The 13,735-nt window shown below is 32.1% G+C and overlaps 1 protein-coding gene across 1 annotated transcript in view; it reads right to left on the reverse strand.

Annotated features, from left to right (window-relative positions):
• LOC108910286 (lysosomal alpha-mannosidase) overlaps positions 1-13,735 on the reverse strand; it is a 77,221-nt gene that overhangs the window by 49,981 nt on the left and 13,505 nt on the right. The window contains exons 3-6 of the mRNA XM_018714849.2: positions 6,549-6,734; positions 5,921-6,126; positions 2,841-2,977; positions 136-269 (exon numbers count right to left, since the gene is read on the reverse strand). Coding sequence (XP_018570365.1) covers positions 136-269; positions 2,841-2,977; positions 5,921-6,126; positions 6,549-6,734 — 663 coding nt within the window. The remainder of the gene's footprint in view (positions 1-135; positions 270-2,840; positions 2,978-5,920; positions 6,127-6,548; positions 6,735-13,735) is intronic.

Here is a 13,735-nt window from a genome sequence, read left to right on the forward strand (position 1 = left end):
AAATGATACAAAAATAAATTATAGAATTAAACTGGTACCAAAATAGTATTTAAAAAACCTGTTTGCATTCAATAATTTAATTATAACTATGACTGAGTTGAAAAGTCTAAGGAAAGGCTTGAAAAATGTACTTACTTAATAAATCTGTCCATATTAATAAAATTTTTATGGGCAGCTTCATAATAAAAATCTTCACCCATTGCAATTAAAATATGATTTGACGGATAATACTGAGCATAAGTTTTTGTAATATTTACAAAATTTGCAACCTAAAAAAGAATGTTGTTTATAATAGGTTTTCCAAATATTGTTATAAATTTTGAGGACTGTATGTATGTACAGCTCTATTCGCATGACATTATACAAAGTTTATATTTTTAGCCTTTCTACCTAAAAAGACACAATAAATTTTTTTGAAATTCGAAGCAAATTTGTCTTTTTTTTCTGAATTATTTTGGCTTATTTATTGCACAATGTGAATATACAGGGTGGGCCATTAGTGTGAGAAAGAAAAATAACTCCCTTGTTACTCATAATACAGAATCCTAAACAACGAAATTAATTTGATACAAGCAGGGTGATGAGTAAAAACGGGACACGCCAAATATTAAATTTTTTAAATGGAACACCCTGTATATTATTATGTAAGAAAATTCCTCGAATTTTGGAAAAAACATGACTTCGAAGAAGTTGTATTAACTTTCAACTTCTAACACTTGGAACAAAAATATTCGATAGAGTTATAGGCAAATGTTAGACAAATATCGATATTTTATACAGGGCATTTTTTATAATACGATCATTTTTAGTAAAAAATTTAAAAATTTTTCAAATGGAACACCCTGTATTTTATTATTCTATTTTATTCACATATCGGTCCACTACAACTTTTATTAAGCATCTATCTAAAACTGTTAGTTTTTAAGATAAAACATTTATGAAAAAACTTAATTTTTATTATTTTATAGAATACTACAAATAAAAATTAACTAATAAAATTTACTCAAAATGAAATTATAAATTATGGACTGCCAAGTTGACACAATGTGACAGTTTTTTCCAAAGCCATTTCGGTGCGACCGAAAATAATAAAAATTAAGTTTTTCCAGAAATGTTGCTATATCTTAAAAACTAACAACTTTAGGTGTAGAACATACTTAGTAAAAGTTGAAGTGAACTGATATGTGAATAAAATAGAATAATAAAATACAGGGTGTTCCATTTGAAAAATTTTAGAAAATCAAGTTTGAACTTTCATAAAATGATCATAAAAAATGCCCTATATAAAATATCCATATTAGCTAATATAGGAGTCTTTGCCTAATATTTGCCTATAACTTTGTCAAATAATTTTGCTCGAAGTGTTAGTAGTTGAAAGTTAATATAACTTCTTCGAGGTTATGTTTTTTCCAAAATTCGAAGAATTTTCTACATAAGTTGGCAACCCCGCACTATTTATATTGGCATATATAGAATTTTCTCAGAAATCCATATGTTAAAAAATATGCAGGGTGTTCAATTTAAAAAATGTTATATTTGGCGTGTCCCGTTTTTACTCATCGCCCTGTGTATTTCAAATTAATTTTGTTCTCTAGGTTTTTTGATTCCGTACAACTTTTATATAAACTTTTGTTCTGTATTATGAATAACAAGGGAGTTATTTTACTTTCTCATACTAATGGCCCACACTGTTGTATATTCAAGATTGTCATGGAATTAGATTGTCTGTATGTTTTTCCGCTTAAATTTAATAATACTTTAAATAATAAAAATTATCTTAACAGAGTAGGTATACTTATACCGGGTAGGAAAGTACCGATGGTCTACATATCTGAAGTTACGTAAGAGCGATAAAGTAAGCCATAGAAATCCATGCGATAGAGAAGGATGGCTATAATGAAGGCGTCTCATAGTCACCGCCCGTTTCGCCCTTCCACAAATAAGATCCACTTCTTATTTGTGGAAGGGCGAAATGGGCGGTGACTATTAGACGCCTTCACTATACCCATCCTTGTCTATCACATGGATTTCTATGGCTTACTTTATCGCTCTCACGTAACTTCAGATAGACCATCGGTACTTTCCTACCCGGTATATCTCCAACACTTTTTTCGTTAAGTCCATTAGATCATAACATTAGTTCCTTAATTAGATAATAAATTCCACTAATTATGTCAAAAAATTCCAAATTAATTCGATCATAGAATTACAAATTAGATAATAAAATTCATTTAATTAGATCATAAAATTGTAAGATCGTTTTTTTTACTTTGCTTTCGGAGTACCCCAAAAGGAAAAGGAAATGGCGTTTAAATCAGAACATTTGTGCACCATACGATCGTCACTTTATAAGAAAAACTTTATTACAACAATGTCCTTTGACTATAGATACCTTTTCCGGATATATTTCATATAAGACAATTGTATCAAATAAATTTGTTTATCATTCCATTGTTGCAACAACATGGTAGAAATAGTTTATTTTACATTTATTTCAAATACCAAGGCTTCGCGGATTTTTTATTGGAAATGTTTTTTTGTTAATTACACATTATTATACGAGTAGAGACTTCCTATGCAGACAGGACAGTGCTTATCCTTGCCGTTTTACTGTGTCCACTTCTTTTGAATCCATAGCCTTATAGTAGGTGTAATAAATATAGTTCTAGTAATCTAAAACTTTACAAAAAAATATTTCCACTTTGGCGGAAATACTCATTCAAATAAAAAGGTTTCAAAATATCAGTCACAATTCGGTAATTTCTTACGATTAATACCATCCATTAACCATACCTTTTTGTTGACTATTTATAAACGATTTTTCACTGTACTTGACTTACAAGCTTGTCTATATTGTATTCTGGACTTTCTGTATCGGCATATACTGGATCATCGTTACACTTGTAATCCCAGCAAAATCCCGGAGGAGCGGAATATCCATCAAATGGAAAGATCCCACCAAATATTACACTGTCATCTAAAATCCGATAATTGATTAATGGCTAGTTTGTGTAGGCTCACTATCAATGTTTTATATATTCTAGTCTGTAGATGAATATAAAAATGCATTTTTTTATTATGTTATTTATTATTTATAATATTTTCAAATGATTATTTCCTGGACCGTTTTAGGTAGAAGAAAATATCATAAAGGTCTATGGTTATGGGAGAATAAAGAATTGCAGTAATGCCACTTTTATTCAAATGTACGGGAGAAGAAATTATTACTAATTCAAGAATTTTTACCCCATTGAGTCTTATGAAGCAGAATTATAAATACAAATAATACAATGTACTTATTATAGTTCAAGAAAATCATTGAAATAGCATTTCTTGATTGATTCGGAATTATAAAATAATAATGCCTATATTTACAATCAGTTCTACTCAAATACGAAATCAATATACATAAATAGTAAAACTATATATTTAGGTTACCAGTCTTGAAACAACATACCTAGATAGTTACACTTAATGTAAACTGATTCCTCTAATTAAAATTATAGAAAAAAATATGAACCAAAATTTTTGCTAAAAAGAATCCTTACGTTCCATAACTTTAAAATTCAAGGTGAGGAATTTGATTGGGTTTGAGGATAATGGAGAAAGATTTCATCAAGATATTAAGGATATGGAACGATGCGTCGGCGTCGGTACCAAGGCAGGTGGGACATAAACATGTTAGCCGATTGCTGCTGGTCGTTAAAACGAGATTTACCTACCATTAAAATAGAATACCTTAAAAGCGAGTATTAGTCTTAATACCAACATGGTGGGATATAATAATGATTTCATATAATTCATCAAGGCAAATAAACTTTTATCTTTATAAACTCTGCTCAAGAATCTCATTCGATACGCTCTGACTGTGTAAATTAATGTAAATGAAGCATTAACATTAACATTGGTTCAAAGGTTACTTAATTAGGCTTATTAATATTACAAATATTATTATATTACAAAACTTGACTGTGATTGGGATGTTTACGTAAAAATTCGCATTGAGTATAGGCGTGCTCTAAGGGAGGAGAAGCGTGCTGCATATACAAATGAAATATTAGGGTCCAGTTGCAAAAATAAGTCAATCTGGAAAATAGTTAATTATGAAACTAAGCCTGGTTGTGATCATGTTTCTACTTCTCTTGCACCAGATGACTTTAATTTGTTCTTTTCAGATGTCTGTGAGAGTATCAGTCTGACAATTGACAATACTAACTTGGACGTCGAAGACTATGAAATCTTTTTTATATCAGGTATTCTCAAATCTGATGTAAGGGAAGTTATATTGGCACTCCTCCTCCTTAGACTACTACGGGTTGAATACATGATTAAAGCATCTCTGGACTCGTTGATTGACCCATTGACATGTCTATTCAATAAGTGTTTAGAGGAGGGAAATTGGCCTGACCCATTAAAAATCACACCTGTGCATAAAAAGGGTGATGATAACTGCCTTGTTAATTTTCGACCCATTTCAATTATACCTATTTTGGGTAAAATCTTCGAGATGTTGATTAGAGACAAACTGGTCAGTTACTGTGAGAAGTATTCTCTGTTTTCAAATTGTCAATTTTGTTTTAGGAAGAACAAATCAACGGTCAAAGCCCTTCTAAATTTAATTGAGGACGTTGTTGAGGGTCTTGATGAAGGTGTGCACACAAATGCAATTATGTGTGATCTCACTAAGGCCTTCTACTGCGTTCGTACAAATATATTGATTCAACTTGAGTTTTATGGAATTAGAGCTAATGAATTGAAGCTATTTTCCTCGTATCTTAATAACAGGAAACAATAAGTTTCTTTATCAGGGTTTTGAGTCTAGTATTTTGCCTATTCAAAAGTTCCTCAAGGATCTGTTTTGGGTCCGGTCCTTTTCCTCTTATACATTAACGATTAATTCTATAGACAATAGTTCTTGTACTTTATATGTAGATGACACGACTCTATTAACTAGAGGTGGTTTCGGAGTGAGTGACATCAGAATTGCTAACAACTGGTTTTCTGCCAACAATTTAAAATTAAATCAATCCAAAACTCAGAAACTGCTTTTCAGTTCAGATAAATGGGCCACTCAGTCCGATCCAGTCAAGTTGCTCGGTGTTGTCTTTGACACTAGCCTTACTTGGAGTCACCACATTGCTGCTCTTTGTTCTAGAGTTTCATCTAATATATTTGCTCTAGGCCAACTAGCTTCATGTCTGCCATGAGGTGTAATTCGAACTGTTTATTTTAGTATTATACACAGTCATATCCTCTTATGGGGAAATTCAACATATTCAGTTAAAGTGTTTCTACTCCAGAAAGCTGCTGTCAGGAAAGTTTTCTTTAATCTTATTTGTTACTCAAATTTTAATACGCATAAAGGCTTAACTTGAGTGTATTGAATTTAGAACTTGAGAGTATTTAGCAGACTTGATCGGCCCAAAGGACTCCGGATTTGGATTCAATGACCCCAAAAACATATAGATATATTGGTTTACTTTATTGGCAATTGATTCTCTACATTTGACCTTGAACTCACCTGAATCCAGAGCTAATCTGGTGAAACCGACACCGGATTCGGATTCAGCGACTCCAAAAATCGTATAGATACCATGGTCGTGTCTTTCGGATCTACCACTTTTTTGTGTGTAATTATAACTTATAACTAGGGCTGTCAGAACTGAGCTGCTGGACATAGGCGTACGCATTATTTATTAAAAAGCACAACTTAAATTGCAACATCCGCACGATAACAAAGGCAACAGTATACTAACGTGACGTGAACGTGAAAAGCATACTGAGGCAGCAACTCACGCATGTCTTGGTAGCGGCATAGTAGGTAGTGGTAGTGCCAAGCGGCATGACCCGCTTCGCACGCCATTGTATTGCGGCTCTCTTTGACAGTCCTACTTATAACATTGAAAATAATTAATAATACCTAAATTTGCACTTCCTTGCCAGGCAAAATTCAGATTGCCTTCCGAATTTCTTTTCTCTCTATCAGCATGATCCAGTCTTGAAAAGAATACTCCGTCATATCCCAACTGCGCAAAAATTGAAGCTTGTTCTCTGCTGTGTCCGAAAGGGTCTATTTGCCATCCTATTCTGGGAATACCACAAAGACCAATGGTATCGTTGATAGTACTGAAAAAATCATCAGTTTAAAGACAACAGCGTAATGCTATGCATACACTGAGGAAAATCGACGAATAAGAGAGTTTTGCCAAGATATTTTCTTATTAGTGTTAGAATATCATATGCCAGGTTTAATAAAAATTATTATTACTTTATGTCGATGCTTTACTATGATAAGAGTGCAGTTTCTTACGGTGAATAGGTAAATTTTTTCTATCATTTTTTTCCACTAAAGGCAACCTAATAATTGACTTTAGTTCAAGCCTAAATATTAGCGACTAAAAATATGGCTACAAAGATAGAAGTAAAAATGTTATAACAGTAGTTAGAGATTTTTAGGGCGTAGTAATCATCATCATTTTATGTACAAACACGGTTAACTTCTCTTCTGTTTTGTTCTATTTTTACTATTGTAATATTTTTGATATTACCGTAATCCCCAAGTAAACTGGTCAATTGTAGATTGATAATTGGTACAAGCTTCGTCATTCATTGACCATGCTCCATTTACCATTTCTATTTGTCCATTGTCGACCAAATATTTGAATTTTAATTTCATATCATCATTTTGAGTGGTCCACCATTTCCAGAAAAATGCCGTTTCGACTTGAACGAACCTAGAATGGAAGTACGAAAATGAAAACCCAACAACGTAGATTACATTTTTGTGTTTTAAAAAATAAGATATTTGTAAGGCAGAAGATATGTATCTGAAATGTGCAGTGATTTTAACTTAAGTTCGGTTAAGTTCAATGAATCTACGAACTGAATACAGCTATTTATCTGTCAACTGTCTCAGTATTTTAACTGAAAACAAAGTATGTTTTTAATAATTTTTAATTCTTTGTGTTAGTGGTAGTAATTTAAAGTTATATAAAATTTTCATACTGTCAGTTTTCTCTTGTATATGTTCCTATTAATGATCCTCTTCCACATGACTTTTCTGTTTATTCTCTATCCAGATTGTTTATTTTATTTTGTTGACTTGTGTAAACACTTTGTTGTGTATTGTGTATACAGTGTTTCTTAAGTAGAGGTAAAAAATTCAGGGGCGTATTCTGTATTTGTTTCTTTACACTTTTTTTATATAATTCCAAACCGATTAACAACAAAATTGATTTATTTGATCAAGTGCATTTTTACACAGTTACTTAAATTATTTAAACATATCTTAGCAAAACAATAATAATAAGAAGCCGTCATCTTATTTAATATTGTGTATTAGTCGAGAAAATAAAGCACTGAACCTCTGAAATCTGTGCAGTAAGATGGATCGTGATGCGGTTTTTTGCATTCGATTCTTTAGAGGGTCCAGAAAGTTTGTGACCCTATGTGATCAATGAGAAATGAAAATTGCATCGGTGCAAAAGAAAAATGCATTTTTAAAATTGCATCTCGAAGAGTTAAAATATGAAAAATTTATAACTCGAAAAATATTGACGGAAATTAGTTAAATTTTGCTACTCGGGGGTTTTTGGGGTCGCTGAACACGAATATCACCACGGCAACGGTCTCCGAGGTACCTAGTGCCCAGGGTGGCTGGTTTCCACGACGTCTCCTGGAGTTTTGTGGAAATTCGTTATAAACTTAGTCGAAACTCGTTACCTTGGGGTTTTTGGGGTCGATCAACACGAATATCACGACAGCAACGGTCTCCGAGGTACCTAGTACCCAGGATGGCTAGTTTGTGTGACAACTATTTTATTCTTAATTATTTTTTATTATAAAAATACATTTATTCATTACAAAAAATACATGTTTTTAAAAAAATATCGCATCACAATCCATCTTACTGCACAGATTTCAGAGGTAAGGCCGTTTTTAGTGCTTTATTTCCTCGCCTATATTGTCAAATTAAGCTTATTTTTTAAAAAGATTAAAGTTTTAATAATGGCTTTTGCATATTCAAATGGTCAATATGGTTTACATTTATGGCCTTGCAGATGGAAATGTTACTGAGGCTAGGCGAATTTATATGAAAAAATTTCCAAACCATTCAACTCCAAATCAAAGAATGTTTAGAAATGTTTTTCAACGTCTTTCGGAGTCAGGTTCATTTAAAAAAAGTCCAATTCCTGGAAGACCTTTGAGTGTTAGAATGCCTGGGTTGGAAGAAGCTATTCCACACGAAATTGAAGAAAACCTAAATACTAGTATTTGGAAGATTGCTGCAAATCTTAAAGTGAATCAGAAATTAGTTTGGTTCGTTCTGAAGCATCATACTCGTATGACATACAAAGGGTTCAAGCCTTATTGCCGCAATACTATCCTGCTCACATAAAATTCGCCACTGGATTTTGTAAAAAATTTAACAAAATGTGAATCGCTGGCAAATTGTTTACTGACGAAGCTAATTTTCCCGGAGATGCTATAATGAACTTCCAGAATAAACACGTTTGGTCTGATGAAAATCCTCATGCCACAATGGAATCTCGATTTCAACATCAGTTTTCTGTGAATTTATGGGTGGGTAGATATTATTGGAAATTTTCTTGTTGGATCTTACTTTTACCAGGTGCTGTAACCGGTTACAAACATTTTCTTGAAAACGTTTTGCCTGAACTACTTGACGATGTCCCCTATGCGCCAAGAGGAAGAATGTGGTTTATGCACGACTGGGCTCCCACACGGTATAGTTTGACTGCTCGTGGATTTCTAAATGAAAGATTCGGTAATGACGTGTTTGGACGATATACTCAAGAACCATTTCAACGTTGTCCACCCAGATCACCCGACATGAACCCTATTGATTTTTTTGTTTGGAGACATCTCAGGACATTAGTTTGCAAGGTTCACCTTGAATCTGAGGAGCAGTTACGTCTACAAATTATAATTATAATGGAATTTTTGCACGTGTTCGAGCTGTAATTTCAAGAAGATCTGGAGCATGTATTTGGATGGAGGTGGCCATTTCCAACATTTGTTATAATAAATCATGATAAAGTAATTCCATTGATATTATTTTAAGTAATCTAACGATAAGTATCGTAAAAATATACTTGAGCAAATACATAAATCAATTTTGTTGTTTATCGGTTTGGAATACAAGAAAGGGTAAAGAAATAAAAAGTAAAGATAATACAATGGCGCATATGATGACTGTTATGTCTATGGGTAGTTTACAGATATAAATAGGGATCGAATACTTTACGGATTAGCTAAAAATTACTATTAAATGCAGGATAATATACAGGGTAAGATACAGAAGAGATTCTACTATGGCATGAGGGTTTTCATCAGTCCAAACGTGTTTATTGTGGAAGTTCATTATAGGCTCTGGAAAAATTTGCTTCGTCGGTAAACAATATACCAACGGTAAAGTCAACATTTTGTTCAATTTTTTTGCAAAATCCAGTGGCAAAATTGTAGGCGAGCAGGATAGATTTACAGCAGTAAGGCTTGAACTCTTTGTATGTGATACGGATATAATTGTTGATGATTCAGAATGGACCAAACTAATTTATGATTTACATTAAAATTTGCAGCGATCTTTCTAATATTAGTATTTGGGTTTTCTTCAATTTCGTGTAGAATAGCTTCTTCCAACTCACGCGTTGTAACACTCAAAGGTATTCCAGGAATTGGAGCTTTCTGATATGAGCCTGACTCCGAAAAACGTTGAAAAACATTTCTGAACTATCTTGGATTCGGAGTTGGATGATTTGTAAATCTTTCCATATAAATTTGCATAGCCATAGTCATAGTCATAATTGTAAACCAAATGGGACATTTCAGCATTTGAATATTTTATGCATAAACCATTATTAAAACTTTAATCTTTTTTGAAAAAACTCTATGTATACTGTATATCTACTATTGATTCTTACGCGTGAATAAGAATATTTTGAGAACTCTAGAAAATATTAACTGCAATAATCACACTGCACAATTTTAAATCAAAATTATTTCTTTTACTTTTTCCTAAATTATTTAAATGGACTTAATAATATGTGGTTTTAGGGCATAGTTTTAATAAACCGGATACTCTATCAAAAATTAATGTTCTTCAATATCGTTCAATATTATTACAAACATATCGTAAATTGACTTTAATAGATATTTTCCATAATGCTACAAATGTTAATTTTTTAAAGTAGATCTTAGATTCAACGAAAATTTAAAAATGTAAATGTTATTTGAAAAATTAAATTAGATAACACCAACCACCTACAATTAACACGCAGAATTTCATAATAATCACGATATGCATTCGATCACATTTTGCCATTTTTCTCAAAAACATTGCGTTTTACGAAAAAAAAACATATAAGTAGAGACAAAAAAGTTTCTAAATTCAATGGCTTTCTAGCGGACTACTAATTTTTAAAAAATTCAAATATGCGACTAAATTTTTTTGGCTCCAGATAAGGGGACGGGTCTCACGAAGAAGTGTCTTAAGGGGTTTCCCAGCAGAAAAGCGTAGCACTATCAGATCCTACATGTCATAGAACCCCAAATTTAGTGATTCTTGTGCAAAAGGTTCTGATATATAAAAAAACCCTATTTTTAGGTGCGGATTTCTGGGGGCTGTAACTTCGAAAGAGGGGCAACTTGGCAAAAATAAAAAATACGGGTCCCCTAAATTTGTCTTAACAATCTGTGACAAAATTGTGTTGCATTAATTTCGGGACACCCGGTAGAATCGACTATAATTTTAAAATGACTGAAGAAATTGATTCGGAGTGACTTTTACTTGAGACTTGAGACACATTTTTTTTGTACTATTCGTATTATATTACATATGAAGTAGGACATCCTCAATGATAAAAGTTATAAAGCAGTTATGACGCAAAATGGATATTCAAGAAGTTATAATAACTTTTGCCCTTAAAAAAACACCTCAACTATATTTTTTAAACGGAACATCCCTGAATATTCGTACTGGTATTTTCCATATTTCGATAAAATACATAAGTCAGAACAGATGGGTTCAACAGATCAGAACAATGAATTCCGGCTCCACGCTTGTGTTGTTCGTGTACGGATATTCGGTATTCGCGCAATTTAACTACATATTAAATAAAAGCAAGTCGTTGGCAAATCTTCGATATATTTGGGCGCACAAAAATGTTTTAGAACGGTATATGTGCACATAGTAATTCAACATTTATTGTATTATGGAGCAGAAATCAAATGGTCTAAATAATTTAGCTCGTCTGCAAATAATTTCTTAAGATTTTATGTAGTAAGTGAAGTAGAAGAATGCTGTTAAGAATTTCTATGTTCCAGTATGCAAAGCGTTTTATTGGACAGCGAATGTGCAGTTCGCTGCAGATAAACATTACTGCTCTAGCTGATAGAATGTTATAATGTAATATCAAATATATAATCGATAGTTGCTAGTGTGAGGTTTGTGCAATACCGAATTAAATGTTAAATTTAAATCAGATCAGAAGACATAATGATTATTATAATTTTAGATTCATGAGGTGCTTTATGATTTAATTGTAATCAATTTTTAATAAGTTTTAAAATTATAACATATTATCTTTTACTTGAAAAAAAAAACATCATCAATAGTATGTGATATATCATAGCACTGATTCTATACAGAATCTGCTTGGGGACTGGTCATCCCCGTAGCATTTTATTTTTTGATCAATTTTAACAAACTTTTTTTAGATACATCTCCTAAAAGTGCATCGGAGGCATATATCATTCTTTCAAAACCTAAAACCTTGACCCGCTGTAGCTATATTTTTGGTGCAAAACCATTAATTTTTATTTAGAAAAGAAATTTAAAAAATGTTTACCCAAGGTGATTGAGACTTAAAAATATGATTAGTATTTTGTACCACGACACCGTGTACAATGTTTTTCAAATAATTAAAAATAGGTTTTTAGAGATCTATAATATATTTTTAAAGAATAAACATGTCATTGGCATATTACAATTTGTTTAAAGTTACCCAATATTATTTAAGCTAATATCTCATAATTTGTTACAGGGTGATATAAACACTTTTTTAGACTTAGCTGAAATAAAAATATTGCAAATCAATACAAAAGATTTTTGCTAATTATATTGCCTTTTTTTCTAGATGACTTCTAAAAAAAAATCTTAGAACACTGTAACAAATCATATAGATTTTAATCAAATAATACCCGGAAATTTCGGAAAAAATATAATTGTGCCAAAAACACTTGTTCTTTAAAAATACCGGATGATTCAATTTGGTATTCGTGGCCCCGTATCTCTTTTATTTTAACAAAAAGCTATAACAAACCCTATACATATATCTTTAAATCGCTGCTCAAACTCTATCAAATGACATTATTAGATCGTCTTCATGGTAGCATATGTCAAAATTGCTATAGTAAATTGTTTTTCTTCAAATGGCACATTGTAAATTTTTTATCAATTCTGGAATATATTTTTTTTGTTTTCAGTTATATAAGGAAAGCAAAAAAGATGAACCCTACTTGCAGTAGCTTTATTCTGAGAAATTGTAGCCAGCTGAGGAAACAAGTAACATATTTTATTTTTAACATGATAATACCATATGAGACATATGTTATCCGTAGTATTTTTTTCTATATTCAAATGTTCATTTAAGTATACAGTTAAAACTCCGCCGAACATGAATTCGCAGTCAGAATTGATGGTTCTTTTTCTAACCTAAAAAACGGATGAATTAAGGTCAGCTATCACGAATTTTCAAAAAATAACAGATTAGCGCCAAATTTGGTATATGGGGGTTTTCGGTGTCACTGATTACGAATCCGAGATCAGATGTGCAAAATTCGTTTTTATAAATTTAATCAATTACCTATGTACCTACTTTAAGAAGGTTAAAATATTATTGGATACTCAGATTATAAAGTAAACAAAAATATTACAGAATGAATTTCACAATTCTGACCTCGAATTCGTAATCAGCGACCCCGGAAATCCCCGTATACCAAATTTGAGGCTAATGTGTTATTTTTTGAAAATTTGTTCGGCCATCTTTGATCCGCCATCTTGAATTTTGCAAAATTGACCTCGGATCCGTGATCAGCAACCCAGAAAATCCCCGTATATCAAATTTAGCGCGAATGGGTTATTTTTTCAAAATTTGGTTAGTCATGTTGTATCCGCCATCTTGAATTTTACAAAACTGACCTCGGATCCGTGATCAGCGACCCCGAAAACCCCCGTACACCAAATTTGGCGCTAATCTGTTATCTAATCTTTGACAATTCGTGATATCTGACCTTAATTGACCTGTTTTTTTGAGGTTAGAAAAAGAACCATGATTTTTACCGCGGATTCACGTTCGGCGGGATCTTAACCATATAAATGAACATCTGAATATAGAAAAAAATTTTTTTTTCCTAGCACTATTTCGTGAACTTTTGTTATATTTTTACCTGTTTTTTGAGGTTAGGAAATTCCTGTGATGTGATAGATCAATTCTGACATCGGATTCGTGATCAGGAGGCAAAAATACTACGGATAATATATGTCGCATGAAAAGTACAGACAACTTACAACTTTTTTTGTGTGTGGCTGTGTAATATAGCAATTTAAAGCAATACTTATTTCAAATGTTCAAAATGGTCTCCATTCGCTTCCAAACACAGAATAGATCTGTTTATCACGTCCTCTCTACAAACACGTCCTATTGTTTCTTCA

This window comes from Anoplophora glabripennis, unplaced genomic scaffold, assembly GCF_000390285.2.
Source record: "Anoplophora glabripennis isolate ALB-LARVAE unplaced genomic scaffold, Agla_2.0 scaffold386, whole genome shotgun sequence".
NCBI lineage: Eukaryota > Metazoa > Arthropoda > Insecta > Coleoptera > Cerambycidae > Anoplophora > Anoplophora glabripennis.